This window comes from Jatropha curcas, chromosome 6 (assembly GCF_041381405.1).
Source record: "Jatropha curcas cultivar XTBG-Jc1 chromosome 6, XTBG_Jcur_1.0, whole genome shotgun sequence".
Taxonomy (NCBI): Eukaryota; Viridiplantae; Streptophyta; class Magnoliopsida; order Malpighiales; family Euphorbiaceae; genus Jatropha; species Jatropha curcas.
The window spans coordinates 7,606,924-7,627,245 of NC_143156.1; the positions used below are offsets into that span (position 1 = coordinate 7,606,924).

General features: G+C 32.7%; 1 protein-coding gene across 1 annotated transcript; it reads left to right on the forward strand.

Annotated features, from left to right (window-relative positions):
- Positions 1-1,211: 1,211 nt before the first annotated feature.
- On the forward strand, positions 1,212-2,146 carry LOC149495469 (uncharacterized). Its single transcript, XM_089723043.1, has one exon. The coding sequence runs from the start codon at positions 1,287-1,289 to the stop codon at positions 1,962-1,964; it is 678 nt and encodes a 225-aa protein (XP_089579169.1). The 5' UTR covers positions 1,212-1,286; the 3' UTR covers positions 1,965-2,146.
- Positions 2,147-20,322: the final 18,176 nt, after the last annotated feature.

A 20,322-nucleotide genomic window follows, 5' to 3' on the forward strand; every position in this document is an offset into this window, starting at 1 on the left:
AATTTAATTCAATTAGATTTCAAATTTGATTTAATTTAAAAAATATTTTCAAACCATGAAACCTAACCATAATTATCCTTAATTTTAAAGGCTACAAACCAATTTGAAAAGTATTTTTAAACCGCATATAAATTGCATTAAATTGCTTTAAATCATCTATCAATTTTATATATATATGGCTTATTTTTTAAAATTTAGCAAATCATGATGAAAATATTTTAGTTTAGTTTCTATTACTCAAACGGTTTAAATTAAACCAAATCATTTATTTAGGATGTTCTCAAAAAGTTGTAATGACGTATGCTCTTTTTCTATGAATGCAAGTCTTTTCTACTAATTTCACGGAAAATTGATTTTAACAATTAAGAAATATTTTTTTATCAATTAGTTAGTCAACACCTTCAATGAATGCAATTATAAAATGGAAAACAAACTTGCATTTCCTTTGTCCTTTACTAAAAGTTTATCATTATATTATTAATGACCAAATTCATAAATTAATCTTGAATTTTATTACTTTAAATATTTATACCTTCCTAACTTTTACTTTAATTTATCAAATATTTCAACTTGTAAAGTTACACATGTTACACTTCAATTTGTAAATCATTTTATTAAATACTTCAACTTGAAAAATTATATCAATTAAATATCCAGTTGAAAAGTAAATTTCATCATTACAAAAATTATGCTAATTATACATTACATTAATATTTTTTATCTAAAAGCCAAAAACTATAAAAACATATGTTTTTAGTATGGAAAGGTGTGCGATACTATAGAAATTTACAAGTTTAAGTGTATGATAACTCATCTATAAAGTTCAAATGCCACAAAATTAAAATTACAAAGTTCAAAGTTAAATTTATACGTTCGGCTTATCATTGACCAATGCAAAAATATTTATTACAGCACTAAACTATTTCATTATAATTTAATTCGATTTGATTTCATTAACTAAGTGGTTTGATTTAATTTAAAAGATATTTTCAAACCACGAAACCTAACCATAATTATCCTTAATTTTAAAGGCTACAAACCAATTTGAAAAGTATTTTTCATGAAGTTTCATTTTCAAAGATCAAAATATAAGTAAAGATAATTAAATAGCCCAACCATTGATTGTGACCACACGTAGACCGTTGACTGTTCCTAAAGTTAAATAATACACCATTTTCTCGTCATATATCCCATTCATCTCTATATAAACCATACCCCAACAACAGATTTCTTCAACAAAAATCTAAAAACAGAAGAAAACCCCGAAAACCCAATACACTAAAGCTATGTTTGCTCAAGCTTTCCTCCTCTCTTTGCTAGTAACCCTAGCAACCATTCAAGGCAACCATGCAGTGGACTACACCGTCACGAACACCGCCACCTCTACGGCTGGCGGGGCACGCTTCACGACGGATATAGGGGAAGATTACGCAAAGAAAACACTATCAGCTGCTACAGATTTCATATGGAGAGTATTTCAGCAAGTCAATGCTGAAGATAGAAAAGACGTACAGCAAGTCAGCTTATTTATAGATGATATGGATGGTGTTGCTTATGCTAGTAATAACGAAATCCATGTCAGTGCGAATTATATTGGAAATTATTCAGGTGATTTAGTAAGAGAATTTAGCGGTGTTATTTACCATGAAATGACACATATTTGGCAATGGAACGGTAATGGCCAAACTCCAGTAGGATTGATCGAAGGGATCGCAGATTTTGTGAGGTTAAAGGCTAATTATGCACCTAGTCACTGGGTGCAACCTGGTCAAGGTGATAAGTGGGATCAAGGGTATGATGTTACTGCCAGGTTCTTGGATTATTGTAATGATTTGAGAAATGGGTTTGTTGCTGAGCTTAATAAGAAGATGAGAACGGGTTATAGTAATCAGTATTTTGTTGATTTGCTTGGGAAGTCTGTTGATCAACTCTGGAGTGATTACAAGGCCAAATATGCAAGATAAGGTATATTTTGGCTTTTCAGAGAAAATAAAATATTGTATTTCTTTTTTTTTTTAGCACGTGGATATTAATAAGTCATATATACATTTACCGTCAGTGTAAACGGTGCAAAATACTATATTTTTAATTATTAATGTGAACGAATCAATGTATTACTGAATAAAATAATATATTTTGTTTGTCACCCTGGACTTTAAGTGGGATATTTGTATCCTCATGTGGATAATTTTACTCACATTTATCACACGTGCACCGATGTAGAAAGAAACCTACCACATCACATATTGACCAGTAAATTTACTTTCTTTTTTATTTAAATATATTCAGTGGGACGTTTTAACAAATATTTGGTGGGCATGGTGCTTGCTACAATGCCTTCGGGGCAGCTCAAGGAAACTTTCTTTAATTTTATCGTGAGTTACAAAAAATAGCTATTTTTTATAAAATATTGAAAGTTAAATATATTATGTTGTATTCGTAATTTTATAAACAATATCTATTTTTATAAAATATTTAAAAAAAATTACAAAATATTAACAAATAGAGCTACAATTTTATACATAATCAATTTTTATAATAAATAAATATATTTCACAAAATATTACAAAATAATTGAAATTAGAGTTGTAATTTTCACTAAAAAAACGTCATTTAGCGATCGATATTAGCGACAGACTGATGTTCGTCCCAATCAACAACAAAATAGCAAGAGATTACATAAGTCATTTTTTTTCAAATCGATGATACCTTAGTGATACAATCGGCGACGACTAGTGACCAAAATTAGCAACAGAGTTGGCGACGGATCGATTTACAGTTCTTCCATTAAAAATTGGTGGGACCCTTTGAGACAGATCAACAATGATATAGCAATGATAACAACGATCGACGTAGCGATTGATGTACTGTCTGTCGCCAAATTTGGCACCACATTGTTGATAGGAAAAGAAAGCGACCGAAAAGTGATTAATCTCCGACTAGTATTTTTTTTATTTTTTAGAGACAAGTTAGAGACCAGTTTGTTGGGTTGTGACGGATAGTCTAGTTCCATATCATTAAAAAATAGTGAACGAAAGTTATCAATTAGCAATCGATTATTAACTAGCAACTAACTTGGTCAGTCGTTAAACTTTTAGAACAGTTTAGTAGCGCTCCTCTCACACGAGATTGATCTCAGTCTCTCTCTTTACATTTCCTACGTTGTTGGTTGCTGCCCCTCCAGTATCCATTGCCGCCGTCAACTGCTGTCGCCAGTTCAAATTAGTTCATGCTATTTTGTTTCTCTATTTCTTTTTCAGTTCTATTTTGCTCATTTTAGTTTTAATTGTGAAATTTTATTTTTAATTTTGTTGTGTTTTGGTTTTATTTTTCAATTTATATGTGTTTTGCTTAATTTGTTTTCGTTTATGTCATATTTTGTTATTTTGTGCAAAATAAATTTGTTTAATTTTAGTATTTTTTTTTATTTTTTTTTATGTTTGGTTTTAATTTTCAATTTATCCGTATTTTGATTATTTTTGTATTTGGTTATGTTTCATTGGTGTAGTTTTGTTGATTTTGTTAATTAGCTTTGTTTTGTTTATTAATTAGTTTAGTTAATGTAAAATTTGTTAATTAATGTAGTTTTATTTTGTTGATTAATTTAGCCTTGTTAATTTTGTAAGTTCGTGTTGGTAATTAGTTTGTCAATTAGATTTGTTTTATTTATTAATTAGTTTAGTTATTGTAAATTTTGTTAATTCGTGTAGTTTAATTTTGTTGATTTATTTAGTTTTTGTTAATTTTTTAATTAGTTTATTATTTAATTAGCATAATTAACTTAATTAGTTTACTTTGTTAATTATCTTGTTAGTTTGTTAATTTTGTTAATTTTTTATTAAATGCTTTGTGTGTGATATGCAGTTTGTTTAAATTTCGTTAACAGTTTGTTTAGTTTTGTTAATGATTTTGTTTAGATTTGTTAATTAATTTGTAAATTATATCTTTGTTAGCCTTCTTAAAAATTTTTGTTTAAAATTTGTAGATTTTTTTTGAGCAAATTCTTTCTCTCTCGATAATTAAATGTAGCTTTTTAAGTAGGAATATTTATGTTAATAATATTACAAATTAGGAAAGTTATAAAAATACATACCGTAACCATATTATTAAGGCAAATATAAAACATAAAATTTAATAACAAAAAATAAATTTAACACAAAAGTTAAAATAAGTAAATAAGTCAAATATATGTTAATTAAAGCATGAGCATAGTTAATATAAAAAAATTATAGCATAAGAGTAACTATAACCATACATAAAGTATAATCATACATAGAGTAGAATCATAATATGGTAAAAAAAACTTAAAAATGGAAAAAAGAAAACATAAGCATAATTACATAATATGCTAAAAAAATAAGTATAAAACTTACTTATGTTCCGTTTGTTTTCGTAAAATAACTTGTAGGAAAATAATTTGCTGAAAAATATTTTCATGGAAAACATTTTCTTTGAAAAATAGTTTCCAAATAACTTATTTTCTGTTGTTTGATTGTCATATTGAAAATTAGTTAAAAAATGTTAAAGTCTTTATCTCATGAGACGATAAAAAATATTAATAATAATAGAAATTTTATAATTCAAAAATTTTATTGTTAAATATGAAAAGAATGCAAAAAAAATGTAAATTATGAAAATCATCGGTGGCCGGTAGTGGTAGTCGGTGGTAAATGATGACTGGTGGTAGTGACTATGGTGATTAATAAATTAAAAAATATAGATTTATAAGATTTACCAATATCCGAAAAATATTTTACTCTCTCGAAAATGAAAAGTTGTTTTCCTTAAAAAATGACTTAATTTTTCTTTGACCAGAAAAATATTTTTCGTTGACTTATTTTCTTGAACGCCCCAAATAACGGAAAATTGTGAAAAATATTTTCCTACAAGTTATTTTACGAAAACAAATGAAGCCTTAATATCATTCAGCTAAGTATATATATGCTTAAAAAATAAAGCATAAAAGTTAATTACAAAAATAAATCATAAAATTTAATTCTATATGTGTACTTAATTCTTATATCTAATACTTCTTATTAATTGATAATATATGGTTTACTATTTTAAATTTTGTATATATTTTGATTACGCATTAAGTTAAAATTGTTGGTTAAAAATTTATTGGATAGAGAATTTGTGTATGAATTGTGTTGATTGGAGCCCTAGTAGTGGCCATTGTTGTGGATGGATAGTATTAACTATTAGAAATATTTGTCTTTTGTGTGTCAAAATTTTGATTTATTAAATTTTAAAGGAAAATGCTGCCGAATTTTTATTATGAAATTTTTAAAAGGAAGCATAAGGAGCCTAATTAAGAATGTAATGAATAAGCGAAGAAATGTTATATAATCATGTTGCATATTAATGGGCTCAATATCTTTCTCATATGGATGGAAGAGGGGATGCTAATGAAATATCAATATGTTAAGTCAACCTTAGTTACACATTCAGTGTCTTTCTCAATCCGAATGATAGAGAAGACATTGAATTATCCAAGTTGGATAGTTTAATAATGTCTTTTAGTACAGAATGCACGAACATATATAATAATTACTTAAATATCTTTTGGCTTATTTCAGGTGTATCTCTTGTTCTGATCTCCGCGTGCATAATGGAATATTAATGTTTTCCATTATGCACCTGGAGAACTGATGGGAGATGTTGCTAAAATTTCATTACATGCTTATTGTAATGTTGTTAGTTTTTATTACATACTTATAAGATATTTCTGAATATGCTAGGTTGCCACCCAAATTTTAATATGCATAAGTGAAATGCTTTAAATGCAAAATATACCACTGTTTTAAAATAACAATCTAGCTACTGATAACCAAACATGACAAATGTCTACTGATCGGATATGGATGTACCAAAGGTACTAGGTGCATAGATTATTGAGGAAAGAATTCGTGGAGGGTCTAGAATTTTTTATTAAATTTGCAATCAGTAATCCATGTTGCATGGATGGAGGAAAGATAATTTATCCATGGAAATTTAAAAAGTACAAAAAAAGGGTCGTTTATGATGTTGAAACTGTTAAAGCTCCAATCATGCAAAAATGGGTTTGTATAAAATTATTATCAGTGGGTATATCATAGTAAAACTCATACTGATAGTAATTTCGATCGACAGTCCAGTACATTAAGCAATCAAGCATAGATTTACAATTAGATCCAATATTGTGATCCCAAGATATGTCATAGATGTGGCTGGTCCTGATTTTCGTTAGGAGTACCTATAAAGATCGTGAAAAATCTTTTATAAGTGTTTCTGTAACATCCCTTCCCGGTCCACCCGTAAACCCGAATAAACCGAGACGAGACGCTACAAACTGGTTGACTGAATGAACTGACATGCTGAAATCATAATGTATAATGAATCTAATATCATGCTGAGATTGCTTATAGGAATAATGTACTGATGCTGTTATATTAATACTGTCTATAATCTTTACAAGACATGATACTGTTACAAAATGGATTGGGCCCACTGTATGCCCTGTACATGCCATAAAAAGAATAACAAAATGAGTTTCTACCCTGAAGACCGAGTCTTCTACAGATGAACGGCAGCAGTTGTAAACGGACCCTCTACGGACCAGTCTCAAAACCTGCGAGTTAAACAGGTAACTCGCTGAGCAAATAAAGCTCACTGGATATCTCAACAAGGAAAGAAACAATAAAGCACATACTTGTATATAAAGAATCATGTAGGCACACAAGGCACATACAAGCACACATATCATGATATCTTTCATTTATCTGTATGATTTATGTAATGTTATGTCCAGATATCTGTATGGCTCCATAAGGTTATAGCGAAACTGAGGTGATAAGAAAAACTGTATAAACTGGATGAATACTGTATACTTGGCTGCTATGGCCCATATAATCATATCCACTCAACGGCCTGTAGCCGGAGTAACAAACTGTATGAGGCGCAGATCTGCTATCCTATGTCGCGACATGGCCTTATCGACATGGTTTCTACCTAACCTCAATGGAGCATAATGTTGGTATGTCAAATGTATAACACAACATCATAGTAATAGTTCATCACTTCATAAATTATAATGTTCATATGATTTCACATCATTTGCATGCTTGGATGTTGTTTTGATACATGTTCTAATGTTGTCTTTTTGTTTTGAAATGATTGGATGCATACAAGTTGAGCAAAGAACCCAATTACATAGAAAAAGAAAGTCCAAAAATGCAGGAAAAGCCAAGTCGCGAGCGCGCCTGTGGAAGTCGCGAGCGCGAGATGCAGAAAATAAGAGACAGTGTGTTATCAGGCACAAGTCGCGATCGCGTACTTGAAAGTCGCGAGCGCGTAGTGTGCCAAATGAGAGACAGTGAGTTCTCAGGCACAAGTCGCGATCGCGTACTTGAGAGTCGCGAGCGCGTAGTATGCCAAATGAGAGACAGTGAGTTCTCATGCCAACTACGCGAGCGCGCAACGCAAGTCGCGAGCGCTTCCAGGCCAAGGGCCAACTTCGCGAGCGCGTCTTGCAAGGTCGCGAGCGCGAGAAGAGCAAAATGAGAGTCAGTGAGTTTGAAGTGAAAGTCGCGCGCGCGCAGTGCAAAGTCGCGAGCGCGCGACGTGCTTCCAGCCTACGCAGTGTCAGGTCGCGACGCGTTTCCAGCCTGCGCAGTCTGCACTCTTTTGGTCATATCTCTCAATATACAAATCCAACTTGGGTGATTCAAAAACCCATGCAAAGCTAACACATAGAGAAACAAATAACTCTTCTATGACACTTCCTAATTCCATCATTAACTGGGGTCAAAATCAAGATGAAGTCCTCCCCTGTTTTCAACATAAACTCAATACCTCCCCTGTTTTCAACATAAACTCAATACCTCCCCTGTTTTCTCGCAGTCTCCAACATGAAGCAATATATTGTCTCAATAGCAACACACCACACAAATTCTCATGCAAAGAAAATGATAAAAATCAAGAGATATCAAACCTTTACTCCAAAAAGCTTGAACTCTTCTTTAGCTTCTCTTCTCTACACTCTTTGAACTCCCTTCTCCTATACACATCAAAATTCTTACAACTTATCTACAATATCACTCAAGTAGAGACTGAATAACAATAAGCTGCAAGTAATTCTACTTACTTGGAGAGAATTGAGGTTGCCTAAATGGATGAAGAAATATGAAGAAGATAAAGATAAAGATGAACAATGGGAAAGTAAAATGATGATTACGGGTAAGTCATCACAAAATCAAGATAAATGATGGAAACTTACTAAATGATACTTCAACTGTCAAAAAGCTATAACTTAATACCCAAGCTTGTTCTTTTAATGCCATTAAATCCTAATCCTTACACTTTGCTCTTTTTCTCTCAATCAAGTAAGTCCACTAATAAACCCATTCTACCCCAACCGGGTTTGGTTCAACTCGACTCAACTCAATGCAAGACTCGACTATGCAAAGACTCGACTCAGTAGGATGTCACAGTTTCGTTTTGTATTTCTTGCAGAAGGAATTCACATGGGAGACAAATGCTACAAAGGTCGTGTTTAAGAAAGCTTAGGAGACATAGTCAGTGGAGGTTACTCTAACTTCCTGTATAATATGCAGAGCACAGGAAAGAAGCGACGGTATGTTCCTAATAAGGTATGGGCAAGCTAGAGTAGGCTGGGTCTAATCCTCAATATGTGAGGAAATAAGAGATTATGGTGCGTAAAAGGGTCAGTGAGACGGGTGGTGAGGGAGCTAGTTCGTCTCAACACAGTGGCAGTTCCATTTCTACGACTGAGATTATTGAGACATTAGTGAGATAACTTCACTTAAAGAATTATAGCTTCACTCTTAAATGATTAAAAAATGTTTACATGTTTTATGAATTGCATTATAGGCAGAGAAGTTGGGTTGTGAGCCTACCCCATGGAGGCCCTCACCTATACACATACGAAGAAACATGACGAGTCACTTTAATGATAGACGTGCAGAACTTATTAGAGTAAGCTCAGAATTCTTTACTTGTCTATAAATATTTGCATATTTTCACGTTGTTCTAAATTTGTTTACCGTCTTTACTCTTAGGATAATTATACTATTGGGAAAGAGAGAGCGACTTCATTTCAGGCTCAGACTGCTGAGCAGCCTACCATCGATGAGTTTCAACTTTATCGCGAGGCTATAGGAGGCGAGAAGAAGAGGTAGGTGTACGACATTGATTCATTGTCCTCGGTTTTCTACAGCCACTCCCATGGGACTTCAGAGAGTAAAGCCACACCAATTGAGCCATAAGCGCATCCTGAGGAGATCTAGGATTTTCAAGCTCAACTTCAGGCGCAGCAGCAGTAAAGTACATAGCTCATTGTTGCAGCAGCAGCAATTGATAGATATGTATGCTCGAGACCGATCTAGTGCATCGCTAGCTCCTTCTACCCCGACAACTCACTCTGCTGTGTCGGCTTCTTCTACTCTACTACACCTATCTGCTTTTCTGACTCTTACAAATTCTACAACAATACTTCCTGATTCTCCATTGTAGCCTTCTTGTATATGTTTTTTGTTTATTTTGTACATTCGACATTCTAATTTGTAAAATATGAACTATGCAGTAGTATTTTGTTTATTTATTTTAGTATTTTGTTCATTGCTGGCAATAATTTCTTTGAATGATTTCAATTAGTACTATAGATATTCTTTTTTTTTACAGGTGAAAAGTTTTTATTTTTCAAAATTTTTATTTTTTTGTTACAAGCTTTAGCGACCGATTAGTGAACGAAAAAAGATAAACTACAAAATTCCAAAATAAAATTAGCGACATAACCAGCAACAGATTAGCAACTTATCTTGCGATGGACAGAGACAGATGGACAATAGCAAAATTAGCAACTAACTAACGATGGATTTCTGGTTTATATAAATCAGAAATAGCAATCGATTTTTATGTGATAGAGCAAAATATTTTCGTCGCTAATTAAAAACAACTTTTCTCATTGGTCGCTTTCTTCTTAGCGACAAAATTAAATGCGAATAATTTGGTCTATCATCAGTCGGTCGCTATTAGTAATTTACCGACGGAATAATTATGATTAGCGATCAACTTGGCGGGTCATTAAACTTTTTTTTATAGTATTTGTAATCCAATTACTGGTAACTTTACAAAAAATAATATAATTTTATAAATACTAGCAATTGGATCTATTATTTTCTAGATCAGCAGCTTTTATAAAAATCGACCATCTTTTACTATATATTATAAAGTATTATAAGATATTTGCAACTGAAGCTATTATTTTATAAGCCAAAAACAATTACTATTTACATAACAGTAGGAAGTATTATAAAATATTAGCCATTCAAACTATTGTGTAATCCGAAGATATTAACAAAACCACGTTTTCTAAATTATTATGAACTATTAAAATATTAATATTTAGAGCTATTATTTCGTAATCCACTAACTTTACAAATAATAGCTGCTTTTTATAAAATATTTAAAAATATTACTATGTATTTCTAATTATAATTATTGTGATGGTCACTTTTTATAATACGCATCCATCTTTTTAAAAATATTATAAGATATTGATAAAAATGTTTATTACTCCCTCCATTTTATTTTATTTGCTTGTTATTCCTTTTTGGATCTTCCAGTATTTACAAATTCATATACTTAAATAATTATTTTTCTATCATAACCTTTATAATTCTATATTAAATAGAGAATTTTTATTAATATCTTAATAAATTAAGAGTAAAAAATGACAAAATAACTATTATTGACTAATTTTTAATATGTGTGTTTTGTGCAAATAAATTGAGATGAAAGGAGTATTTCGTTATCTTTCACAAAAAATAAATCTTTCCAGAATATTATAAATTATTGAGGATTTAAAAGTTTTGCTTTTCTATTTTTTTAAAGAAAAACTTAAAATTAATTCGTATTTTTTGGCATCGCCCCAACCGGAAACCTTCAGTGAGTTAAACTGACGTAATAACAACTACACCGACACCATTACGGATTTAAAAGCTAATATTATCAATGTTATCTAAAGGCCTTGTAGAAAATGTCGGTGGCAATATAAATGAAATTGAGTTCCAGTAATGATGGCCGACAAGTCGGGTCACTTTCGAGTTTATGTCGTTGGCATTGAAGTAGCGTCTGATCGTGTACCTTGTCACATGGATTTGGGCTGTGGGTGGACATCGACCCGTAAAGTAATTTCGAGTCGAATTATGTCATGTCGCTAATGATATTAATACTAAAAAAAAATTCAAAAATAAACCTTCAAATAAATATTTTTCCAAAAAGAGTTGAAAGCGTAAAATAAGGGACAAGTAATGATAAAGTTATGCCAGTATTAAAATTAAATTTTATAGAGAGAGACATTAATTATTCATACTTGCAAAGGAAACTAAATTAAAATGAATCACATAATTTAATTTAATTTGACTCTTAATTTTGAAAATTAGTTTAATTTGTAACTTTATCAAAAATAGTTTAAAATTTTGATTCCTATTTTTTTTTTCTAAAATAAATTTAATCGAAACAAATCAAACCTATTTAATATTGTTGTTATATAAAAAATTCTAATACATGAATATGTAATTTAAGAATTTTAATATTATATAAAGAATTTTTTTTAGGAAATAAAAAATTTAGTGTTGATTGAGAAAATAAACAATAGTTCTCTTTATATAGAACTAACGTTGTACCCATGCAATGCATGGTTTTAATATATAATTTTTTTATTAATTTTAAATTTTCTCAATTATAATATTATTAATTTTATTATTGTAATATATTGTGTAATTTTATTTGAATTTGTTGCTCTATTCAGCTAATCTTTTTTAAAAATGCAAATAAATTCTACTAATCTAAACTATATTACAAATATTTCAACTTCGAAACTATTTAGTGAATTGCAATTTAAAAATTTAAAATAAAATAAAATGTATTATAAAACTCTCATCGTGAAAAACATATTCTAGCAATAGTTACTTAAAAACTATGTTTAAAATGTTATTATATATATTATATTATTCATCACATTTACTAAACGGTTTATTGTGCAAAATGTTTATTTAAATTAATTTTAAATGACTTGAATTGAAATCAAAACATTAAGTCCTATTAATAATTTTTATCAATAATGCAAAATGCAAAATGTTTAATCAAATTTTTATTATTAGTTTTTATTATTAATAATTTTAAATGATGATAAATATATTGATAATAAACAATCATTTATTATATACTGATTGTGATAATTATTTATGTTAATTACAACTAATAGAAAATTAAAAGATGCAATCCTATTTTGTTCTATGGTTATATATTAGCAATATACCCGTGCTATGCATGGTTAAAAAAAGTAAAATAAAGTAAAATTGAGGGAATATATATATATATAATTTATAGATTTTTGAATAAAATTTCTTTTATTATACTATTAAAAAATATTATAAAGATATATCAATAGCAAATATATATATATATATATATATATATATATATATAGCTTGAGTTTTTATTATTAAAGTAAAAATTAGTAGACAGACATGTGTTCAGGAATATAGATTAAAAATAATGAAATTTATAGAGATAAATTAAAAAAAGTAAAATAAAAGGTGGTAAAATTTATTCGTTTGATTTTTTTTAAAATTAATGTAAAAAATAATTAACTCATTATTTCATTAGACTCCATGAATAAATAATTTATTTTAAATAATTAAGAGTTGTATAAATCTTCAACTTATCATATTATTAATACTATAATTAATCAATTATATTTAACATAATTTAATTTTTAAAAAAATTTTTACTTTTTTAATATAAAATAATAATTGCCCATATCATTAAATTTTATAAATTATGTAATTTATTTATATCATTAAAAGTTATATAAATTGTTACTTAACACACTATTAATTCTCTAACGTTATATTAATTAATTACATTTAAAACGGTTTTATTCAATCATAAATTAATTTATTTTCAAATAAATATAAAAATAAATAATTAAGTTATACACATATCAGTAATTTGGAATCCTACATTACAATACTAAGAAAAATTATATATATATATATATATTGATTTGATACTTTAGGCCACAAAAACATGTTAAATAATATTTTAAAAAAGGAAAAAAAAGTTTTAGTAAGAACTACTAATCATATTAGTAGAAATAGTTGAAATGTAAAAAATTTTGAACTTTTAAAAAAATGAATAATATATTTAAAAGCAAAGACCAATTGTAACGCCCTGTTTTTTTTCCTATGTTTCAATAGTAGTTTACCGGTCTGTGAATAGTACCACCGGTCCGAAAGTTGGTATTATTTTTGGTCCGAAAAAATTACTATTTATGTTTTATATTTTATTTAACATTTTTGGAGCATGTATGCATGGTTTTTATGGGTAGAAAGTAAGTAAGGAATATTTTTGGAGAATTTAGATAATTAGTGAATAGTGAATTATGGTGTTATATTAAGTAAGGAAATTTGAGCAATTATTTTTATGGAGGAAATTTGAGGAATTATTTTTATGGAATAAATTAGAGAGTTTTGTGGAGATAAATAATATTTTGAAGGAATTTAATTGGAGAATATTTGGAGAAAAGACCAAAACACCCTCCAATTTGGAGAAAAGACCAAAATACCCCTTAGTTGCTTTATTAAAGGCAACCATCAATTATTGAGCAAAACAACTTTGTCCTTCTTCTCCTTTTCCTAAACGTCTCCTTCTCCTTCTTCTTCTTCTTCTTCTTCTTCATTTTCTTCAATTCTTACTAAGTAAACACATCAAATTCACCCATCCAACTTGATTTAAGTACTAAATCTTAGAGAGTGAAGCTAGAGAAATCATTTTTGGTGACTAATTTCAAGGAATTTGGTGATTTTCCTACTTGGGTCAAGTAAGTGATTTTATGATAATCTCATTATTTTTGGGTTTAGAGTTGTCTTTTGGCATATACATGCTTAATCATGCTCCAATTACTTCTTTTATTTGTTTTCTTTGTTTGATTTTGAGTTTCTTACATGTGGAGGGTGGAGAGCCTTCTAACAAAGATAAGGGCAAGACCAAAGCTTGAGAAGCTTTGATTAAAGCTTGTTAAAGCTTGTTTTGAAGGTTAGTGTTCATAAACACTCTTACCTTACTCAAAATTTTGATTTTGTGCGTTTATGCTACTATGTGTATATTTTGAATTTTGTATGAAATGATTGATTTGTTGAATTTTAGTTGCCATTTTGATGAGTATTTATGTTGTGGTAGACATTTATACCTTGTATCTTTGTGGTTCATGTTCCTTTCATGGCTAAAGTAAACTGAATTTGGGAAAATGTGATTTTGAGTGAGATTTAGGACCATTTTTCAATCCTTTATAATTTCCATTTGTGTCTGAGTCCTTCATAAAAGTTGTAGGTCTATCTCTTAGCTTTCCAACCCATCCTCTTGTGTCCAATTTGGAGATATATAACTCAACTTATGGCTGAAACACCCAAACTGACTCTGTTTGTGTCGGGCCACATGCATCACTGAATTGAGTGCCCATTTTGACCACTATAATGACAAGATTAGGTTCTGAGTTCTTTATAAAAGTTGTTGCCCTGTGTTTGAGAATTCTCTCGTTCTGGATTGGTTTAATTTGAGTGTGGGGTTTAGTAGGAATTCAATAAACAATGGACTTGGTTCTGCTGAATCAGGTCTGGTCTGTTAGTCTGTGTTCCTAGCTTTGTTTTGTTATCTTTCATATTGATCTGGGCTGTGATCCCTTCATAACATTTGTAGAATTTGTCTTAGCTTTCTAATGACTCTGATTTCATTTAATTTGGAGACTGTATTATTTAATTTATAACTTAAGCATATTGTTGTAAATTATTTTGGTGTATATATTGGGAGATAAACTTGGAACTTATTTAATGGTTAGAATATTAGATGTTGATATATTTAAATGAATGTATTAAAGTGATGAATATTAAAATGTTATTGAGGAACTATGGAGTTATGAAATTATAGAAGTGCTATTGTGTTGTTATTGGAGTTTGATGGGGTTTGGAGTTTGAATTTGGGAGTGCTTTGTATTCATATGTTTGGCAACTTCTATTTTTAGGGGAAACTCTTGTAGTTTTTCTGTAGGATTCTCCCAAATCATTTTCAAAACAAAATATTATTACTTGCTAAACTTGTGAATACTAAGTCACTTCTAATTCATAATATGATTGTTTGATTTATATGTAGGTTAGGACGGTGCCTCCAGCACCGAATGTGGCATCCACCGTTGGGTCTTTCGGGATCGGGCGGCGGGTGTTACATTTAATGGTATCAGAGCCTGGTTTTGGCGGTTCTCGGACTATATGCATATATAGGAATTTATCTATTTTGAAGTGAGAGTATGAGTAAATACATGCCATATTGATTTGGTTTGGAACTTCTCTCTGATGCGAGCCTTTTGGTCTTTGTAGGAGTTGAGTGATGTCTCAACATCTGTCTGATGAGGAGGTGGATAGTTATATCCCTCCTAGTGGTGGTATTCCTGTTGGTGATGCTGCTAGTGGTGCTGTGAGTTCTGATGCGGAGCACGCCTCGAGGGTGGGGCAGGCTGCTGCAGGTCTTGCTGGGCTTACCCAGGATACGTTTGTTCAGCAGTTAGTTGCTGCTTTGAGGCAGGCAGCAGGAGCTGTTCCCCAGGCTCCAGTTGCTCCAGCCCCTGTTCCAGTTCGTCCCCGTATTGAGAAACTGAGGAAATATGGAGCTGTTGAGTTTCTGGGTAGAAAGGATGATGTGGCTTCTGCAGCAGAGTATTGGCTCCAGTCTGTGGAGAGGATATTAGAGCAGATGCAGTGCTCACCTGCAGACAGTTTGGTTTGTGCCACTTCCTTATTGAGAGAGGAAGCTTACCAGTGGTGGGATACTGTATCACGGACAGTCAGTGCTGAGCATAGGACTTGGGACTTCTTTCTTTCTGAGTTCAGACAGAAATATATTGGGGAGCTTTACATTGATCAACGTAAAGCTGAGTTTTTAGAGTTAAAACAGGGCAGAATGTTTGTGTCTGAATATGAAAGAGAATTCATTCGGTTGAGTAGGTATGCTACTGAGATGATTCCTACTGAGTCTGATAGATGCAAGCGCTTCAGGAAAGGCTTGCATGATGAATATCGCATGCATCTAGTTGCTCATCCTCATACATCATTGTCTTCCCTAGTGAAGGCAGCTTTAGAGCTTGAGGAAGTGAGGAATGAGCAGCAGGCTAGGAGGCAACGGAGTCAACATGGTCAACAAAAGAGGTTTTAGGGTATGATATCTGGACAAACTTTTGGGGCTCAGTCTAGTAGTAAGAGGCATAGAGGTTCACCACAGACCTGGTCTAGACCGATTCAGAGACATGGACAGGGTACTCATGGCAGAGTAGCTCCACAGACCACATCTGTTGCTAGTGGTGGAGGTGCTATATGGATTGATATTCTGACATGTACTCAGTGTGGAAAGAAGCATCCCGGGGTTTGTAGGAGATTTTCTGGGGCATGCTTTCGATGTGGGTCTACAGAGCATTTGCTTCGAGACTGTCCTATGACTTTGGCTAGTTCAGCTCCTCAGGTAGGGAGGTCAGCTCCCTTTATTCCGAGAGGCAGAGGCAGAGGCCGTGGTGATACAGGAGGTACTGTGAGTCAAAGGCCAGTTTCAGAGATAGTGGAAAAACTTGAGTCCAGAGCACCTGCCAGAGCGTATGCTATCAGGACTAGGGAGGAGCAGGATGCCCCAGACGTTATCATTGGTACATTCTCTCTCTTTGATATTTCTGTATATGCTTTGATTGATCCTGGCTCTACTCATTCATATTTATGCATACATGTGGGTAGATTGGGTAATATGCATGCTAATATGTTAGAGCATAATATTGAGGTTACTAATCCCTTGGGTCATAGTGTCGTAGTTAATCGGGTGTATAGAGATTGTCCATTGGTAATCTATGGCCATGTGTTTCTGGGAGATCTAATAGAGTTGCCTTTCCGGGAGTTTGATGTGATCTTGGGTATGGATTGGTTATCTAGACATGGAGTTATGATTGATTGTAGACTTAAGAGGATTACACTCTAGACTTCATCTGGTGAGGAGATTGTAGTTGTGGGTGAGAGGTCGGATTACCTCTCTAATGTTATTTCTGCTTCTACTGCTAGAAGACTGATCCAGTATGGTTGTGAGGCATACTTAGCCTGTGTACTTGCTCCAGAGTCATAATCTCCTAATGTCAGTGATATACCCATAGTATGTGATTTTCCGGATGTGTTTCCAGAGGAGTTGCCTAGTTTACCTCCTGAGAGAGAGGTTGAGTTTGGTATTGAGGTTATGCCTGGTACTGCACCGATATCCATTGCTCCGTATCGGATGGCGCCTGCTGAGTTGAAAGAGTTGAAGATACAGATTCAGGAATTGCTTGATAAGGGGTTTATTCGTCCTAGTGTATCTCTGTGGGGTGCTCCAGTATTGTTTGTAAAGAAGAAGGATGGATCACTTAGATTGTGTATTGATTTTAGACAACTTAACAAAGTTACAGTGAAGAATCGGTATCCATTGCCTCGGATAGATGATTTGTTTGATCAGTTGAGAGGAGCTAGTGTATTCTCAAAGATAGATCTGAGATCAGGTTATCATCAGCTAAGGGTGAAGGCATCAGATGTACCTAAGACTGCTTTCAGGACACGCTATGGTCACTATGAGTTCTTGGTAATGCCGTTTGGTTTGACTAACGCTCATGCAGTGTTCATGGATTTGATGAACCGGATCTTTCATCCTTACTTAGATCAGTTTGTGATTGTGTTTATTGATGACATTTTGATATATTCTCGGACTAGAGAGGATCATGATCACCATTTGAGAATTGTACTTCAGATATTGAGAGAGAGACAGTTGTATGATAAGTTGAGTAAGTGTGAATTCTGGTTGTCTGAGATTGCTTTCTTGGGTCATATTATTTCTGTTGAGGGTATTAGAGTTGATCCGAAGAAGATAGAGGCAGTGCTTGAATGGAAGCCACCGAAGAATGTTACAGAGATTCGGAGTTTCTTAGGATTGGCTAGTTATTATAGAAGATTTGTCAAGGGATTTTCTCTCATTACGGCTCCTTTGACTAGACTTCTTCAAAAAGATGTCAGATTCGAGTGGAATGATAAATGTCAGAATAGTTTTGAGAAGCTTAAGACGATGCTTACTGAAGCTCCAGTGTTGACACAGCCAGTTTCGGGTAGACCGTATGATGTGTATAGTGATGCTTCGCATAATGGATTGCATTGTGTGCTTATGCAGGAGGATAAGGTAGTTGCTTATGCTTCTAGACAGCTTAAACCACACGAGAAGAACTACCCTACTCATGATTTGGAGTTAGCAGCTATAGTCTTCGCTTTGAAGATTTGGAGGCATTACTTGTATGGTGAGAAATGTCATCTGTATACGGATCATAAGAGTGTCAAGTATTTGCTTACTCAAAAGGAGCTTAATTTGAGACTGCGCAGATGGTTAGAGCTACTTAAAGACTACGACTTAACCATTGATTACCATCCGGGTAAAGCTAATGTGGTAGCAGATGCACTTAGTAGGAAGTCCTTGGTTGCTTTACGTGCTATGAATACTCGATTAAATGTAGGTAGTAATGGTGCACTCGTGGCAGAGCTTATGATTATACCTAGTTTACTTCAGCAGATTCGAGATGCACAGAGGGATGATGAGACAATTGCCTTGTGGAAAGACCTAGTCAGAGATGGAAGGAAAAAGAGATTTATGATTAAAGATGACGACTGCTTGTACTTTGGGGATCGGATTTGTGTGCCTAAAATTTCAGAGTTGAGAAAGAGTATCTTAAAGGAAGCTCATAATAGTCCCTATGCTATGCATCCTGGCAGTAATAAGATGTATCAGGATTTGAAATCACAGTATTGGTGGCTGGCGATGAAGAGGGATATCACAGATTATGTGTCAAGGTGTTTGACGTGCCAGCAAGTGAAAGCAGAGCATCAGTTTCCTTCTGGTTTGTTACACCCTACTTCTATTCCAGAGTGGAAATGGGATAAGGTTACTATGGATTTTGTGACTGGATTGCCTTTAACTCCTAAAAAGAAAGATGTTGTATGGGTAATAGTTGATAGACTAACTAAGTCGGCACACTTTCTTCATGTTAGAACCGACTTCACCATGGAGCAGTATGCAGAGCTTTATATAGATGAGATAGTGAGATTACATGGGGTTCCTTCTTCCATCATTTCAGATAGAGATCCGAGATTTACTTCTAGATTTTAGAAGAAGCTACATGAGGCCCTGGGTACTAAGCTGAATTTCAGCACAGCTTTTCATCCTCAGACAGATGGTCAGTCAAAGCGGGTTATTCAGATTTTGGAGGATATGTTAAGAGCTTGTGCTGTTGAGTTTGAAGGCAGTTGGGAGAAGTACATTCGACTTGTAGAATTTGCCTATAATAACAGTTATCAGTCGAGTATTCAGATGGCCCCTTTTGAAGCACTATATGGTAGGAGATGTAGGACTCCACTGTGTTGGTCAGAATTGAGTGAGGGCAAGATGGTAGGTCCGGATTTGATTCGGGATACAGAGGAAAATGTCAAAATTATCAGAGATAGATTGAAAGCAGCTTCAGATCGTCAGAAATCTTATGCGGATTTGAAGAGGAAAGATATAGAGTATGCAGTGGGAGATAAGGTTTTCCTTAAGGTATCTCCGTGGAAAAAGATATTGAGATTTGGAAGAAAGGGTAAGCTTAGTCCTAGGTTCATTGGTCCATATGAGATCATTGAGCGTGTGGGTCCATTAGCCTATAGACTAGCTTTACCACCAGACCTGGATAGGATACATAATGTTTTCCACGTATCTATGTTGAGGAGGTATCGATCCGACCCATCACATGTAATATCAGTGGAATCTGTGACTATAGAGCCAGATTTAACTTATGAGGAAGAACCAGTGAGAATACTTGCTAGAGAAATCAAGGAACTAAGGAATAAGAGAATTCCTTTGGTAAAAGTTCTTTGGAGAAACCATAAGACCGAAGAAGCTACCTGGGAAAGTGAAGATATTATGAGACAACAGCATCCTCAGTTGTTTAATTTAGGTGAATTTCGAGGACGAAATTCTTTAAGGGGGGAGAGTTGTAACGCCCCTTTTTTTTGCTGTATTTCAATAGTAGTTTACCGGTCTGTGAATAGTACCACCGGTCCTTAAGTTGGTATTATTTTTTGTCCGAAAAAATCACTATTTATATTTTATTTAACATTTTTGGAGCATGTATGCATGGTTTTTATGGGTAGAAAGTAAGTAAGGAATATTTTTGGAGAATTTAGATAA